Consider the following 17032-nt stretch of genomic DNA (forward strand, 5'->3'; position numbering starts at 1 on the left):
TATCCCAACAACAGGTTTCGGGCCCAGATTCACAGCACTTACAGGAGAGTAAGACTGCGACAGACTGCTGAGGTATGTGCAAAAGCAAAGGCAAATGAGGCTTTTCTGTGGGCCGCTGCAAGAGTCTCTGAACTCCGGCTGGCCTAATTGGCCTGGGAGCCGAGCCAAGCAGGCTTCGTGATTAATGAGCTGCCGAGATAAGGGGTCTTTGAGGTGAATGAGACTCACGGCTCAAGTAAAGAGCTGGAATGGAGTTTTTCCAAGCCTCTGAAGCTGCTGAGTGCCCAAAGTTAAACAGGCACAATTATGAGACCTGGGCAAAATGGTGTGAGAGTTTGTTGCGACAGTTTGGAGTGTGGCATACTGTGTGTGAAGCCCCTCTAGTTCCTCTGACAGATAGATGGAAGGCCCGAGATTCGAGGGCCATGGACGTAATAGTCTTATCCGTCTCTCTGGAGGAAATTAAAACGCTAGCTGGCAACACGACTGCACGTCAGATGTGGAATGCTTTGAAAGTAGCTCATCTGCCGGTCATCCCAGCCCAGAGTTTGACTGCATCGGAGGTCCTGGCTGTTTCCCAGAATGCGAGTGAATGCAGGGATGCTGAGGGCACCGGTTGCAAGCTGCAGGGGGAGCTGACTGTGGTGTCATCCCAGGCAGCATTCCAGTCTCCAGGGGGAGCCAAGGAGTCGGCAGCTGAGAGCTCTGTTTCTCATGGGAGCCAAGGTCATCGTCTTTGTAGAGGTAGGCCAGAGGTAAACAAAGACAGATGCCTGCAGATGGCCCGAAGCAGAAGGAGGGTGGAAAGCCCAAGCCAGAGAAAAACAAGGCTTTGTTTGCTGGCACTGCTTCACCAAAGGCTAAAGGCAAGTTTGATGGCCAGGAGCAGGGGGGCAAGCAGCAAAAGCCCACGCCGGTGGAAAACAAGGTTTTGCTTGCCAGAAAAGCTGCTCCAAAGGCCAAAGCCAGGTTTATCGTCGACTCTGGTGCGAGCCACCATCTTTCAAAAGACCGGCACCTGTTTATCTCCTTCACACCTCAAGACGGAGAGATCCACCTGGCTGATGGAAGGATGTTGCAAATTGCAGGAGTAGGGACTGTGAAACTTGCAAGTCTGCACACTACCATCAGAGATGTACTTTTTGTTCCAGGTGCTGTGGACAATTTGCTCAGTGTCCCACAGCTGACTGGGCGTGGCTTTGAGATTTCCTTCAAGAGGAGCGTCTGTGTCATCAGGAAAGGCAAAGAGGACATTTTGCATGCAAAGTTTATAGATGGTTTATTCTGTATAACTTATGATGACAATGCTGTTATGTCTGATGTTGATTCTTGTTGTGTTGCACAAACTAACAAGGTTCTTCATGCAGGATGTATTCATGATCAACATCGAAGATTTTGTCACATGTCTTGGCAGGCGCTGGCCAAGATGCCTGGGTTGGTTGAGGGTTTGAACATCAAACCCTGTAAGTTTCACATTAAATGTGTATATTGCGCAGAGAACAAGGTGAAGGTTGCTCCAAAAGGCAAGGACTCTAGCAGGCAGGCTTCCAAACCCTACCAGCTAGTGCACGCAGACCTGGTTGGTCCACTTGCGCCCTCTTTGGGTGGAGCAAGGTACTTCATGGTTCTAATTGATTCTTTTTCTAGGTACACTCATGTGTTTATGCTTGAGCAGAAATCGCAAGCGTTTCCTAGGTTCAAGGCATTCTGTGCTTGGTTGGAGAATGTTCACAGTAAACGTATCGGCTGTTTGTTTACTGATCGGGGCAGGGAGTTCACTTCTCAGCAGTTTGAAGCTTTCCTGACTGAGAAGGGAATCCAGCATGACTTGTCAATCCCTAGATTGCCATGGATGAATGGACTTGCGGAGCGAGCAAATCAGACTTTGCTTCAAGGCCTGAAAACCTTGTTGCATGATGCCAATCTCCCTGAGAAGTTTGGGGGGGAAGCTCTGTCGATGTTTGTTTATTCCTTTAATCGCAGACTGTCATCACCTATTGGTTGTACTCCCTATGAGAAGATGTTTGGTAAGAAACCGAACGTCAAGCACATGAGAATCTTTGGTTCTGACATGTGGGTACACACCCCACAGAGCAACAAGCTTGGGAAGCGTGGGGCACATGGTTTGTTCATGGGGTACGAAAAAGGAGCATACAGGGTATGGATGACTGACTCTAAGTCCATTAAGTTCACAAAGAGTGTTGAGTACAATCCTAAGTGGGGGGAAAATGTGGGAATTTTCCAGAGTTACCCAGAGGAAGATGAAGGTGATGTGAAAAAGGCAGATAATGTTGAGGAAGCTGAGGAAGCTGAGGATGATGATGATGATCAGAGTTCGGATTCCAGTTCACTGGGCGGTGCTGCTGCTGGTGTCAGTGACAGTGATGACACAGCAGACTACAAGAGCGCAAAGGCCTCAGTCAGACCATCTGATGCGTCTGACAATGAACTGGAAGAACCACTGTTCACCATTGGTCACTTTTCTCCTAAGAAGGAGGAGATGAGTCCAGAAGACTTGCATCTAGTTCGCAGGTCTGAAAGGGCGACCAAAGGCAGACCTCCAAAGAGATTTGCTGATGAGTTTGCTAAGACGGCAACTGCTGTTCTTAGTAGCTCAGAGAAGGTGTGGGAACCTTCAAGCTTCAAAGAGGTTCAGGAGTTAACCTCTAAAGATGCTGAGCCTTGGCTTAATGCCATGAAGGCTGAAGTTGATTCCTTGTACAGGAACCAAACTTGGGAACTGGTACCAGTAGTCCCAGGAATGAGACTGGTTGGCAGCAAATGGGTCTTCAAGGCCAAGACAGACCAGAATGGCAAGGTTGTCAGACACAAAGCCAGACTGGTTGCCAGAGGTTTTTCACAGGTACCAGGACAGGATTACCACGAGACCTACTCACCCACCGTCAAGTATGAGAGCATTCGGCTGATGCTCAAGATCGCTGCAGAGGAGAAACTGCATGTTTCCCATCACGACATTAATACAGCTTTTTTGTACAGGATTTTGGGGGAGGAGCTGTACATGCTTCCACCTGATGTAATGCAGATACAGAAGGGAATGGTCTGTAAACTGCGGGAATCCTTATATGGTCTCAAGCAGAGTGCCAGGTGTTGGAACACAAAACTCACTGAGACGTTGCTTTCTCTAGGTTTTCACTAGGGCAAAGCTGATCCATGTGTGTTTGTCAAGGAGGAGGGGCAAAACAAACTGTATTGTTTATGCTTTGTTGATGATCTTCTGATGTTTTGGAAGAATCAGGCTTTGTACCAAAGCACCCTAGCTCAGCTGAAGGAGCACTTTGACATGAAGGATCTTGGTGAGGTATCCAACTATCTTTCTCTGCAGGTGGAGAGGGACCAAGCTGGTAATTTTCTGGTACACCAAACACCAAAATTGCTGATGTATTAACCAGGTTGAATTTGGTTGATGCAAACCCAGCAGACACACCGATGGTGACAGGTTACCAGGTAGATAGTACTGCTGAAGCGTTTTCTGACTCTACGCTGTACAGATGCGTTCTAGGCAAGTTGAATTTCATTGCTAGATGTTCAAGACCTGACATAGCTGTAAGCACTAACCTGCTTAGCAGACATGCTAATAATCCTACTGTTCAGGATTGGAAAGCTCTGAAGCGCATAGCCCGCTATTTGAAAGGGACTTTGCACTACAGGCTGAGGTTCACCAGTCAGAAGACTGGAGGTCTTGAAATCTTTGCAGATGCTAGTTTTGGAAGTGACACCACGGATGGTACAAGCACTTCTGGAGTATGCTACATGTACAACCACTGTCTGTTTGACTGGTTGTGCAAAAAGCAGACGGCAGTAAGCCTAAGTTCCTGTGAAGCAGAACTCAATGCTCTGTCATTTTCACTCATGGATTGTGAGTGGTTGATGCAACTGTTTAAGGACATCGGAGTTTCTGTGAAATGTCCTATACAAGTGTATCAAGACAATAGATCCTGTTTGGCTTTGCTGAACTCAGAGAGTTGCAAGCAAAGAACCAAGTACTTGCAGATTAAGCTACATCGTGCAAGAGAGTATATTCAGAAAGGACTCATTCAGGTGTCCTACATGGCAGGAAATGAAATTCCTGCTGATCTGTTGTCTAAGGTTGTTAACAGAGAACAACTTAAGGTTTACGTACAGAGGTTGCAATTGGGTTGAACCACAGGTACTACAGGTTACACGGAAAGGGGGAGGATGTTAGGATATTTCCGTTCCACCTTAAAAGGGAGCAGGCTTTGTGAGTCACAGAGTCTGCGTATTTCCTGTTCACAGGATGTTTATGTTTTCTATTGCTTTTGTTTCTCTCTCTGTGCCTGAACACGCAAGTAGGCAGTCATGTTTTTTCTTTGTTCTGACCAACGATGAATAAACTTGTAAATATGCTCTCCTGCTGTGCATCTTTCGCTGTGTGAATTCTGCTGATAGAGCGTGCATCAGCCCAGGAATGTGGGAAGCTATTTTCTGGAGCTCATGTCGCTAATTGCTGATACTGTATCTACGGGAGATCGGTGGACGTCTGGAGTCGACATGGAGGCAGTGATGGCCTTTGTCTCCCTGGCAGTATCCCTGGCAAAGGCTGCCTGCTTGCACTTCTTTGCACTTTGCGTGTGGGTCCCACGGGTGGCGCTCATCAGCACAGCCCTGCTCCCACCTCCCAAGTTTGCCCAAAGTGCAAGGGAAACTTCCGAATAGAGTTTATATATTATAACGAACAGACTTGAGAGACTACAGTACTGTAATATGCACTAGTAAATGTATATACAGCAACATGCTGTATATAGATGTTGGGTTTCCCCCCAGTTAAGTTGTAACAGTCTCTTATAACAAAATATTGATAAATACTGTTTTATTTATTAAAATAGTTACTTCCCCCAGCTTTCGGATCTTCAACATGGGCATCGGGGCAGTTCACAGCATCAGTTAACACAAACGACAATCTGCAAATTAAAAACAAAACAAAACACCTATACAAAAACAAAAGCCTGGTATTAAACGGCATGGTGGAACAAAATGTTTTCCTTTTGTAAAATGTCAAGAGACTAAGAAGGAAGGGGGACCAACAGGGCCTTTTTGGCGAGGAGTTCCACAAACTAGGTGCCAGAACCGAAAAGTCCTTGCCTCATGTGCCAGCCAGTCAGAGTTGGGACAAGAGGCAGAGCATCTGAGGGCAACTGCAGTGGGTAGGTGGGCTCAGGTGGCAGATGGCCCTTCAGATTTTCTGGTCCCAAACGATTTTTAATGGCATTTGTAGAGTAACCAACACTTTTGAGTTTTGCTCACAAACAAACTGGTAACTGGAAAATGTACAGCCATACTTCATCTTGCGTCCGCTTCAGGTTGCATTTTTTTGGGTTGCGGACTGTAGTTATATGCTCTAAAGCAGTGGTTCTCAACCTGTGGGTCCCCAGATGTTGTTGGACTACAACTCCCATCATCCCTGAGCTCTGGCCTTGCTAGCTAGGGGTGATGGGAGTTGTAGTTCAACAACATCTGGGGAGCCACAGGTTGAGAAAGGCTGCTCTAAAGAAACAGGGCCCCAAGTCACAAGCTTGGCTGCTGCGGCCAGCCCCATGAGGCAGCCCCATGCCGAGTACATTGCAGTAATCCAATCTGGAGGATCCAACATCACATCTGACTATATTTTTTTCACTTAAGAAGCCCTCTTCCCAAAGTTGCCTCCACTTGCAGGCTGAACAGGTAAAGAGAGAGAGGGAATGTGCCTTGTGCACTGCACCCTTTACTGGCTCATCAGCCCTGCATTCAGTGTAACATCTGAAAAGGTGATCTACTCACACACAGCTGTACACAGCTAGGATCCCTTTTTCAGGCACGGCAAACAGAGCCAGCAAGGAAGATTCACTCTCCTCCCTACACTGATGCAACTTTCTGAAACAGGCTAGAGATTCCACACCAGCTAAGAAGCATACCCTGACAGGCCAATATAAAATGTTTAACAGGTAGTTTTAAATACTTTCCTATAGCAGTTGATCAATAAATCCTTTAGCTTTACGTCTAAGGGTTTTTTCACCTCAGAAAAGTGGGGGGAGGGAGAGATTAATGTTGGATTTTTAATACTGGGTTTCAGCAGTAACTATCTTCTTGTTGAATGCCTAGATTTTTCTCTCTCTCCCTTCAGCCCTCCTTCTCAGTGCAGTGCTGTTGATCTGTAGCAAAAAGAAAGGCAGCTCTCATCGAATGTGCAGTTTATACACACCTGTATAAATTCGCCTTCAAAATTCTAATACAACCATGCCACTGCCACGCGGCACACACTTTGAGGAATACTGGCGGTGCGTCATTACCTGCAAGCTACCGCTTAGAGACCAGTGTTCTAGATCAGGGGGTCTCCAGCTGTTTTTGGACTACAACTCCCATCATCCCCAGCTAGCAGGACCAGGGGTCAGGGACGATGGGAACTGTAGTCCAAAAACTGCTAGGCACCCAAATTTGGGGAACCCTGTTCTAGACCCTTTCTAGAGGTGAAATTATAGTCCTGTCAAGAGCTGGAAACGCTATCTGGTCCAACCTCCTGCAATGCAGGAACCATAGCTAAATAGCAGGCATACCATACTTTTCCGTGTATAAGACAAGAGTTTTTACTCAAAAAGAATGTTAAAAAATGGAGTTTGTCTTATACACAGATAGTGCAGAGGAGGGACGGGCGATGTGTTTCAACTGCGAGCAGCAGCTTGTCACCAGTGATTGGGTGGGTGATTGGTGTCTGCAGCAACGGCTGCTTCGGATTGGCTGTTGCTTCGTCAGTTGGGTGGGTGATTGGTGGCTGTGGCAAGGGCTGCTTTGGATTGGCTGTTGCTGCATCAATTGGGTGGGTGATTGGTGGCTGTGGCAAGGGGTGTTTCAGATTGGCTTCTGCTGTGCCAATTGGGCGGGCGATTGCTGGTTGCTGGTGGCAGGCGGGCAGACGCTTGTTAGCTTTGGCAACGTGTGTGCGATTCTCAGCATTTTTGAGTCGGGCGAGTGAGTGATTTTCTGCATTCCCCCCCCAAAAAAAAGCTCAACAACTCTGGGCTATCTCCCCCCATTTCCTTAAAATGTAATCGCCCAAAACGGGGTGTCTTATACATGGGGGTGTGTTATACACAGAAACATATGGTATCAGTCAGAGCTTTTGCCCGGCGTGGACTCTCTGGTGTGAAATAAGGTGCGATTTCTGATTGAAACTCTTCCCGCAATCGGAGCACTCGTAAGGCTTCTCCCCCGTGTGCAGCCGCTGGTGGATGACCAGGCCCGAGTTGAAGCTGAAGCTCTTACCGCAATCCCGGCACGAGTAGGGCTTGCGCCCCGTGTGGACGCCTCGGTGCGACACGAGGTGCGAGCGCTGGTTGAAGCTCTTCCCGCAGTCCGAGCATTTGTACGGCTTCTCTCCGGTGTGGATGCGCTGGTGGATGACCAGGCCCGAGTTGTAGCTGAAGCTCTTCCCGCAGTCCAGGCACTTGAAGGACTTCTCCCCCACGTGGGTCCTCTGGTGCGACAGCAGGTGGGATTTCTGGCTGAAGCTCTTCTCGCACCCGGGGCACTGGTACGGCTTCTCCCCCGTGTGGATGCGCTGGTGGATCACCAGGCCCGAGTTGTAGCTGAAGCTCTTCCCGCAGGCAAAGCACTTGAAGGGCTTCTCTCCGGTGTGGGTGCCGCGGTGGGAGGTCAGGTGCGAGCGCTGATTGAAGCTCTTCTCGCAGTCGGGGCATTTGTAGGGTTTCTCCCCCGTGTGGATCCGCTGGTGGACCATGAGGCCCGAGTGGTTGCGGAAGGTTTTCTCGCAGACGATGCACAGGTACGGCTTCTCTCCCAGGCGGACGATTGAAGCCTTGCCGAGGCCCGAGGCCTGGCGGAAGTTCTCCCCCTGCTTGCCGCGCCTCCTCCCGCCGCCTCCAATGTGGATCAGCTGCTGGATCACTATTTGGTCAAGATTCCCGAAGCCCTGCTCCTTGCGTGGCTGAGCAGCTCCTTCTCGGCTTTTCTCGGCTCTCTCTCGCTTCTCTGGCAAGTCTCGGCCCCCGTTCTCTCTCTCCCGCTCACAGCTGTGGGAGACCGTCTCTTCCGAGCCGCCCGCCAGCACCGCCGTCGTTCCAGGCTCTTCCTTCATGCATCTCTGTTCCTTCAGCTCAGCCGCCATCCCATCGCCTGTTGAGACAAACAGAGCTCAAAACCAGAAACATTCTAGGTTTTTCAATTCTTGCTCCAACATCTCCTCTACTTTTAGAAAGTAGTCAAGGCAGATCAAACACTACTGAAGCCCAGATCTCCACCTGCTTCCCCACATTTTTAAACCAGTAAACTTTGTTTACAGGGTTATGCTGCTTTCAACTTTTTTAAAAAGTTGCTCTACACCGTTCTGATATTGAGTGAGAGGGAAGAATTTTATAAATTTTCTGCTGTGAACTGTCCTGACATCTATTGGTATAGGGCAATATAACAACAACAACGACAAATAAACAGTCATACCTCATGTTACGTTTGCTTCATGTTATGTTTTTTCAGGTTGCGTCCCGCAGCGACCCACAAGTACCGAAAAGTGTTACTTCTGGGTTTCGCCGCTGGCGCATGCACAGAAGTGTTAAATTGCACTTCACACATGCGCACAAGCACCAAATCGCACCGCACACCTGCGCAGATATGGCGCTTCAGGGTGCGGGCTTTTCATGTTGCGAATGGGCCTCTGGAACAGATCCCGTTCACAACCAGAGGTACCACTGTAATAATAATAATAATAATAATAATAAAAAATAATACACCAGTGTGGGTGAAAGGTGTGGAGAATAGACAATTGCCGCAGATCATGGAGAGAGCAGAAGTACTGTATAACACATGCAAGTATTTACCACAAGCCCACCAGCCTTGCCTGGCTGCACTGATAATGTTCATTGCACACAATAAACAACTTTTTGGGGGTATCTAGGTGCCAACCCAATCAGAGGTGTCAAGTGACATTGCTAACGGAATGCATCCCAAAGTATCATCAAAAATTACATGTGTCCAATACTTAACTCCAGCTATTAAAAACGTCAAGTGACAAAAATACATTTGGGAAAGTTGAGTACGCGGTAATGGTAGTAACCAATGGCAGTTCTTCCATTTTTACCCCTTAGATATTTTTATGCTATTTTGTTTATTTAACCAGATTTGTATACCACTTAAAACAGCAAACGACACCTCTAAGAGGTTATCAAACCTAGCAACCTGTGTGCTTTTGATTGGAGAGTCCTTACTTGCAACCCTAAAACACTCAACCTGAAGCGTATTCAACCCGAGGTATGACTGTATACACACACGCACACACGTATGAAAAGAATGAATGAATGTTTGTGTGTGTCTTCTTTTCATACTTCCTAGCAAAATCCAGTATAATTTTATTCAGCACATGCCAAGTTAAATATACATTCCCCGGGGGGTGGGTCTTGAAGGTGGGTTTGCCAATTCACACAGTTAACAACAAGCAACTCTGGACTTCTTGGTATTGGAAAACGTTGATTTTAACAGGGCGCAGCGCCGGACAGAAGCCCACCCTGGAAGTGGGTGGGTGGTCCGCTTCAAAGCGTTACCTGCAAAGAGAGCAAGTCACTTCCTTGCCCTCCGCCCCACGGATACCCACCCCACCCCTCGCTCGTTCACCTGAGCAGTTTCCAGCTCGCAGCGTTCGCCAAGCCCTGCGCGTCCTCCGAGGGCAGTCTTCCCTCCGGTCCGGCGAGAAAGCGGGCTCGGCCTGGCGGCGTTGGACGATGGCGGCCGCTCTGTTGATGATACTCCAGGAAGTTCGTCCGTCCTCCCAAACCAGCTGATCGGAGCTGGGGGCGGGGGGTGGAAAAAGAGCAGCGACTTCCCCGGGATCGACGAGCAAGAGCCCTCTGCTGGCACGGCGCCAGACCGGAAAGCACCCGATTTTGGCACCCAGTCCAGAGACTTTTTAAAGGAGATCGCCAGCTTTTCCTTTCTTTTTCATTCCCCCCCCCTTTGAATATAATTTAACCAGCTCAGTATTTAAACAGGGAGGGAAGGACCAAACGCGCACGCTGCGTCCCTTTCGAATTACATTTCTGAATACCGAAAGCTCCTCGCAAGCAGAAAGCCAGTGCTTGGGGGGAAGCGTCCCTGCCAGTCATTTGCTTGCAGTGCGGGTTTACTCTTATCGCAGGGAGGTCTAAAAGAATAATGCTGTAGGGACTATTCAAAAGCGTAATTTTCTCATATGCATGCTGAAATCAGTGCCGGATTTATGTATAAGCTAAACAAGCTATAGCTTAGGGCCCCACTCTCTTGCCCCCCCCAAAAAATTCACTATTTCAGTTCCACAATTACGTTGATAAAATACATATATTGTTATGTGCAAATGGCTTTAGATACCTATTAGGTCCATAAATTACCATATAGCATATATTCAACTCAAAAAAACAGCAACAATTTGTTGCTGACAAAGGACAGCTGAACATATAAAGGGCCCCATTGCCTTCAGTAGCTTAGGGCCTCATCAAACCTCAATCCGGCCCTGACTGAAAGTATGCAGAAGCGGCATTGCTTCCTTGCAACCAGACCACTGCGCTTAACTCCCGTCTAGATTTGCAGAACTCATAAGACTTACTGCCCCTACATATGTGTGCTAGAATTCTCATTCTTCCTCTGCAGCTTTCCAAGATTAGATGCTTCACGTTGGAGTGCTGGGTTGGACCAAGATAGTGTGTTGCCTGAGGCAATGGGCAAGAGTGGAACCAAGCCCAGTCAGTGGACCCACCAGCGCCCACTGGCTTGTGCTCCCCATGGACCCACCCACTGCTGTATTTGGCCTTGGGGGCAAAAAGGCCACCAGCCCTGCCATAGGTGTTTAGCAGCACACAAAGGATTAAAAAGCCAGGATCTGACAAGGGAGTTGCAAAGATAAGAGTGTCCTACCTGGAGCAACTCTCTGCCTTAATGATCCTGAAGCTGAGGCTCCAAGACTTTGGCCACCTCATGAGAAGACTCCCTGGAGAAGACCCTGATGTTGGGAAAGATGGAGGGCACAAGGAGAAGGGGACGACAGAGGACGAGATGGTTGGACAGTGTTCTCGAAGCTACCAGCATGAGTTTGACCAAAGTGTGGGAGGCAGTGGAAGACAGGAGTGCCTGGCGTGATCTGGTCCATGGGGTCACGAAGAGTCGGACATGACTAAACAACAACAGTAGTTTGTTATTGTTGCTATTGTTATTATTTTACCCCACCCATCTGACTGGGTTGCCACTCTGGGAGGCTTCCAACATATATAAAAGCATAATAAAACAAACACTAAAAACTTCCCTGAACGGGGCTGCCTTCAGATGTCTTCTAAAGGTTACATAGTTGCTTATTTCCTTCACATCTGAAGGGAGGGCGTTCCACAGGGCGGGCGCCACTACCGAGAAGGCCCTCTGTCTGGTTCCCTGTAACCTCACTTCTCACAATGAGGGAACCGTCAGAAGGCCCTTGGCGCTGGACCTCAGTGTCTGGGCTGAATGATGGGGGTGGAGACGCTCCTTCAGGTATACTGGGCTGAGGCCATTTAGGGCTTTAAAGGTCAGCGCCAACACTTTGAATTATGCTCAGAAATGTACTGGGAACCAGTGTAGGTCTCTGGCATTTGCCACTGAAGGATTTCAGGAAGCAGGCCTGTGGAAGTGCTTTTCCTGAGAGCTCTCTGAGCGACTCTCCAAAGCTTTGGGAAGAGGTCTTACAATGGGAGACTTACAAAAGACATTCCAGAGTTGCATCCTACTTCCCTTACCTTGCAGTTCTTATTTGTTAAGCAGAAGAGCACCAGGACAACAACACAGAGGGGAAGGAGAAGGAGGTAGCACCTACGGTATTTATTTGAGTCAATCTCTTCGGCTCAGGAAGGTAACAAATATAAAATGCAAACAATTTTTTTCAAATAAATAAATACAAATACGGTTCGCCCCGGCTTATCCTGAGCCATCAAAAGTCAGCTGTTGGATTTAAGTGTTTTATTACTGATACAGTGATATTTTCATATGTGTGTGTGTACACACACAAACAAACAAATACAAAAGAATAATATGGAAAGATTCCTTCCCCCAAGTGTCTTACATTGTAAAATTAGACAAGAGATCAAAGGAATGATAATGGAAGTATACACTAAACAAAAGTGTACTCCAACTTAAGATCTGAGCACACACGGATGATTTCTCAGTATTCCGAGCGTTTAAACAGCTTTCGCTGCTGTGTGGATCTTCTGATGCCTGGCAAGGTGCGAGACCCATCGGAAACTTTTCCCACACTGCGAGCACGAGTAGTGTTTCTCTCCTGTGTGAACTCTCTGGTGTGTGAGGAGACTTGCGTTCACGTGAAAACCTTCCCCACAGTCAGGACATTTATAAGGCTTCTCGGAGGTGTGTACTTTTTGGTGCTTGATGAGGACGGAGCTGTAGCTGAAGCTCCTCCCGCACTCGAGGCACTTGTAGGGTTTCTCGCCCGTGTGTATTCTCTGGTGAATGAGGAGGTTTGAGCTCCGGTTGAAGCACTTCCCACAGTCGGAGCACTGGTAAGGTTTTTCTCCTGCGTGCTCAATCTGGTGCCGGATGAGATCGGAGCTGTACCGGAAGTTTTTCCCACACTCGAGGCATTTATAGAGTTTCTCCCCTGTGTGGGTTCTCTGGTGGGTAATGACATGTGAGGAGTGGTTGAAGCTTTTCCCACAAGTCATACAGGTGTACGGCCTTTCGCCTGTGTGGATTCTCTGATGAGCAATGAGGTGCGAACTCTTACTGAAGCTCTTCCCACACTCTGCACACTTGTAGGGCTTCTCCCCCGTGTGGACTCTCTGATGCGCATTGAGGGCCGAGGTCCTGTTGAAGACTTTCCCGCAGTCAGGGCAAGGGTGCTGTTTCTTTGACATCCGATTTCTTTGTTGAACAGGCAGCTTTCTTGCTTCCTTGGGGTCTCCTTGGGAAGGGACACACTTCTGCCTTTCTGATTCAGAGTACTTGTTTGTTTGTGTTTCTGGCCCCTGATGATTTTCAGAATCATCATCTACTTGGGAGCAACTCCATGGGGATATTTCTGCTGCTGCCTTACGCAGTTTCACCTGTTCAGGACTTTCCTTCTGAAAAGTCTCCTCCATTTTCTATTCAGTGGCTGAAAGAAAAGAGAATCCAGACTTGTTTTAAACTAGAACAGCATCTATCAACCAGAGCTACTAGAATATATAATTCTAACACATCCTTAGAATTAAAGAACAGGGCTATCTCTGAGCACATTCTGAGCCTAGGAATGAATTCTCAGTACCAAAGCTGAATTTTGCCCACAGACTCTTCATACAGAAGTTCTCTCCTGCTTTGCTTTCTTCATTTCAGCAGCCTAATTTGGGTGGGGAGAGTTATTTTGTTGCTACTGTTGCTGAACAGCTGGGTGTCAGAAACCCACCCTGATCTATTGCAAACTACCCAGCCATCTATTTACAGTAGTACAGGTTACAGACTCTGCTAACCCAGAAATATTACCTCGGGTTAAGAACTTTGCTTCCGGATGAGAACAGAAATCATGCAGTGGCAGTGCAGCAGCAGCAGGAGGCCCCATTAGCTAAAGTTGAGCTTCAGGTTAAGAACAGTTTCAGGTTAAGAACAGACCTCCAGAACGAAGTAACTACTTAACCCAAGGTACCACTGTACTAACCAGATGCCTGTGCAAAGCCCTTGACCAGACTGCACCCTTGCTCTCCCCACGTGTGATTCCCCAAAACTGGTGTTCGATGGCAGAGCATACTGCCTCCAACACTGGATGTGCAACATAGCCCTCTTAGCTAGTAGTAGCCACGGAGAACCTTTCTCCTCCTGGATCGCATCCCTTGCTGCAACGCCAAAGGTTGAAATGTGACCTGGATCGGCGTCAAATCGTGTCGTGCAACCTCCCCTTCTCCCCCTTGCAGACGGAGCTATTACTTCTCATTAGTAGAGAGTTCACACCCCACCCCTCTAGTGTGGAAATAATCACAAAAGAAAACCATCTCCCTTGCTCTTCTGCGCCCCTCTCCTCCCCGCGCAACGCGTGCCAATTCCATCCTTTGCAAGCGCAAAAGTGCGCGCATCCCCAGCGCCACCCGCCACTTTCATCCCGGATCGCGCTGCCCCACCGCGCTCCCTCCTGGCATCTGTCTCACTCACCCGGGATTGTTCCCGCAAGAGCCTCCTCGCCCCCCTCCTCCCGCCTATCCCGCTCGACAAAGGCTGGGGCGCGTCAGTTCCCACTCCGGTCGGGCTCCGAGAGGAGGGAGGGAGGGAGGAAGCGCAGCGCGCCCCGGCGGCTGCCTCTCTGCCTCCCGCCTGCAGGCTCCCTCGGAGGAGAAAGCGGCGCTGCAGACGGCGCCGGCGTGGCCCACTCGGAGCCAGGATGTTCCAGAGCAGAGGAGGAAGAGAAGAGCAGCTTCCTCTCAGCTTGGCGAGCTTAAAGCGAGAGGCCTCTGGTGGCCGCGGCAACTTTCGGCACTGGGGTTTCTCTTCACCAGCCCCCACCCCTCCGCCCCCATGGGTGTAGCCAAGGGGGGCAAGGAAGGGCAGGTGTCCCCCTAAATAAAGTAAATCGATGCAAAATAACTAAGGTTATTTTGCCCCACCCCCCACTAACAAAGCCTGGCTACCAGGGGGTACCAACTTGAATAAAATATGGGGGGGTTGCAGGTAAGCCGCGCCCCACATAATCAATCACATGGTGTGGTGCATGCACACCATTTCAATGACAATGCCATTCTGAAATATTTATTGGTGGGGCGGGGTCGAAGCTGCCACGCCCAGGAGTTGGCTCCTATGCTGGCTACACCCATGCCGGTTCCCAGAATTTGGGGTGGGCAGAGCTCCAGGAAAATGAAATAATAATAATAATAAAGATGTGAGTCTTGATGCACGTGAAAGGGTGCCTTCGCTTTTCTGGTCCACAAACTGGATTCGTGGGATGGGAAAGTCTCTGGAACTAAGGAGGAGAAAACGGTCAAGGCACTGCTACCACCTCCTGGGGCGATATAGTAAGTTGTAAACTGGTAGCAAGTAAGAAAGCAGGAGGATGGCTGAGGGCACACTGAGGTTACGATACGATAATCTTTATTGTCGTTGTCCTATACAGAACAACGAAATTGAAAAATCTACATGAAAAAACCAACAAGCCTGCTATCCCAACTATCCCAGCCTGGTTAACCCCCTATACCTCATTTACCCTAAAGGCCCAGCTGCCATTGTTTCCACTTACCTCTGCCAAACTCTTTGAGTATGTTCTCTGCCAGGTGCCCAGGCCAGGGGTTTTCTGGTGGTGGCTCCACAAATGTAGAAAACATCAAGCAGGTCTAATGCCAAGCTGTTTTCAAGCTGGCTTTGGCTTCCCTTTTCTTTTCCTTTTCTTTTTGCAGTTATTTTCCAGGTTCTTGTTAGGAAAACATCCTTCAAGAAACAGATCAAAGTTCCTTTGAGCTTTAAATGGAGTTCCAGAATTTTCTTTAGTGTGTGGGAGTGGCAGTCGTGGCTTAATTGGTGTCAGCTGGAGGTGCAAATAAAGGAAGTTGCAGGCTGCAACTTCATCAAGAAGAAAGCACACACACATATGCCGAGTTTATATCACGCTGGAGAGGTGTAGAAAGAATGTAGCTAGTTTGTATATATTTGCAATAGAAATGTTTGTGCAACCAGTCAAGCAATAAAGACACTCTTGACTGAGGAATTTGACTATAGCTGCTGTTCTTGTCACCTGCCTCCAGGGAAATAGGTAAAGGTAATTAGGTCCAGTCCATTAGGTCCAGTCGTGGCCAACTCTAGGGTTGCGGTGCTCATCTCGCTTTACTGGCCGAAGGAGCCGGCATACAGCTTCCAGGTCATGTGGCCAGCATGACTAAGCTGCTTCTGGCGAACCAGAGCAGCGCACGGAAACACCATTTACCTTCCCGCCAGAGCGGTACCTATTTATCTACTTGCACCTTGACGTGCTTTCAAACTGCTAGGTTGGCAGGAGCTGGGACCGAGGAACGGGAGCTCACCCCGTCATGGGGATTCAAACCGCCAACCTTCTGATCAGCAAGTCCTAGGCTCTGTGGTTTAACCCACAGCGCCACCCGCGTCCCTCCAGGGAAATACTCTGCTATAAACGTGAGAGAAGTGGTTTTACCAAGATGCTGCCACAGAAGCAGATAGCGCAAGCTGAAGTGTGTGGGCGGGAACCTCCAATAATTCTAGGGTGCTGTACAGGAGGAGGAAACCCAGTTGTGTGAACCAAAGCTTGCTTTCAGGAAGCCATGACTGAGCCAGGGCCTAGGCTAAATGCTGTGGGAGCTAAAAAGATACAGGCCAAACTTTCCTGAGCACATTCTTCCTGCCACAGAACTTTGAAAGAAACTTGGAGACAGGTCCTCTATTTTTCCTGACGATGGGGCAACTGGATTGGGTGGCAGCTCTAACAGTAGCACCAAAGAGACCCTTGGAAGATTCTGCCCTGCCTGATTCCACCTCCTGCATTCCAAATAAACAGGAGAGAATTTGTCCTTCTGTCCCATTCAGGCCAGAATTCTGGAACATCACGTAATTTTTTGCTCAGTAGGAAATGTAATATTAAACCAAAGGGTTTATGGTATCTGAGTGTTGCTTTATGGCCTAGTCAACACCATGTCAGGGAAAGATGAGGTGTTTATTGTCTTGCCAGAGACCACTGGCTCTTCCTTTGAGAGAAGCAATTTGAATCCTAAGAATCTATTTTATTCTTGGACTGTTGTTCTGTTGGGTCAGAGTGGGTAGCATGCTGTTGTTGTTACCTTGGCGAGTTTGGAGGAGGAGCAATTCTACTACTACTTTTGAATATTTGCTTTTTATTCCTGACCCAGTTCTCCTTAAATTCATAGAAATGCCATTTTTTCATGTACTACATATAAGCCAGTACCGGACCTTAATGTTAACCATTGGTATATTTGACGTAACATGTTCCCTGTTAAGAGTCAGTTATGCTTTCATTTGATTAAACTGGAATTCTGTAGCTGGCTGATGGAAAAGCACCACAAATACTATAAACCAGGGAATC

At 48.3% G+C, this 17032-nt stretch overlaps 4 protein-coding genes across 4 annotated transcripts in view; 2 read left to right on the forward strand and 2 right to left on the reverse strand.

Annotated features, from left to right (window-relative positions):
• LOC310757035 (uncharacterized protein) overlaps window positions 1–17032 on the forward strand; it is a 162800-nt gene that overhangs the window by 18440 nt on the left and 127328 nt on the right. The gene's annotated exons all lie outside the window — the stretch shown is intronic.
• On the forward strand, window positions 143–6173 carry LOC310758204 (uncharacterized protein; the record flags this gene model as incomplete). The annotated part of the gene is made up of 3 exons (XM_083604132.1): window positions 143–1314; window positions 2158–2718; window positions 6140–6173. The coding sequence occupies exons 1-3, from the start codon at window positions 770–772 to the stop codon at window positions 6171–6173; spliced, it is 1140 nt and encodes a 379-aa protein (XP_083460258.1). The 5' UTR covers window positions 143–769.
• Window positions 4753–9912, reverse strand: LOC310757217 (uncharacterized protein). Its single transcript, XM_083602488.1, has 2 exons — window positions 9634–9912; window positions 4753–8145 (listed from the first exon to the last, which is right to left on the reverse strand). The coding sequence occupies exon 2, from the start codon at window positions 8135–8137 to the stop codon at window positions 7124–7126; it is 1014 nt and encodes a 337-aa protein (XP_083458614.1). The 5' UTR covers window positions 8138–8145; window positions 9634–9912; the 3' UTR covers window positions 4753–7123.
• Window positions 11815–14462, reverse strand: LOC310757145 (uncharacterized protein). Its single transcript, XM_083602348.1, has 2 exons — window positions 14149–14462; window positions 11815–13123 (listed from the first exon to the last, which is right to left on the reverse strand). The coding sequence occupies exon 2, from the start codon at window positions 13107–13109 to the stop codon at window positions 12192–12194; it is 918 nt and encodes a 305-aa protein (XP_083458474.1). The 5' UTR covers window positions 13110–13123; window positions 14149–14462; the 3' UTR covers window positions 11815–12191.

This window comes from Podarcis filfolensis (genome assembly GCF_964270895.1).
Source record: "Podarcis filfolensis genome assembly, chromosome: 2".
NCBI classification, from domain to species: Eukaryota; Metazoa; Chordata; class Lepidosauria; order Squamata; family Lacertidae; genus Podarcis; species Podarcis filfolensis.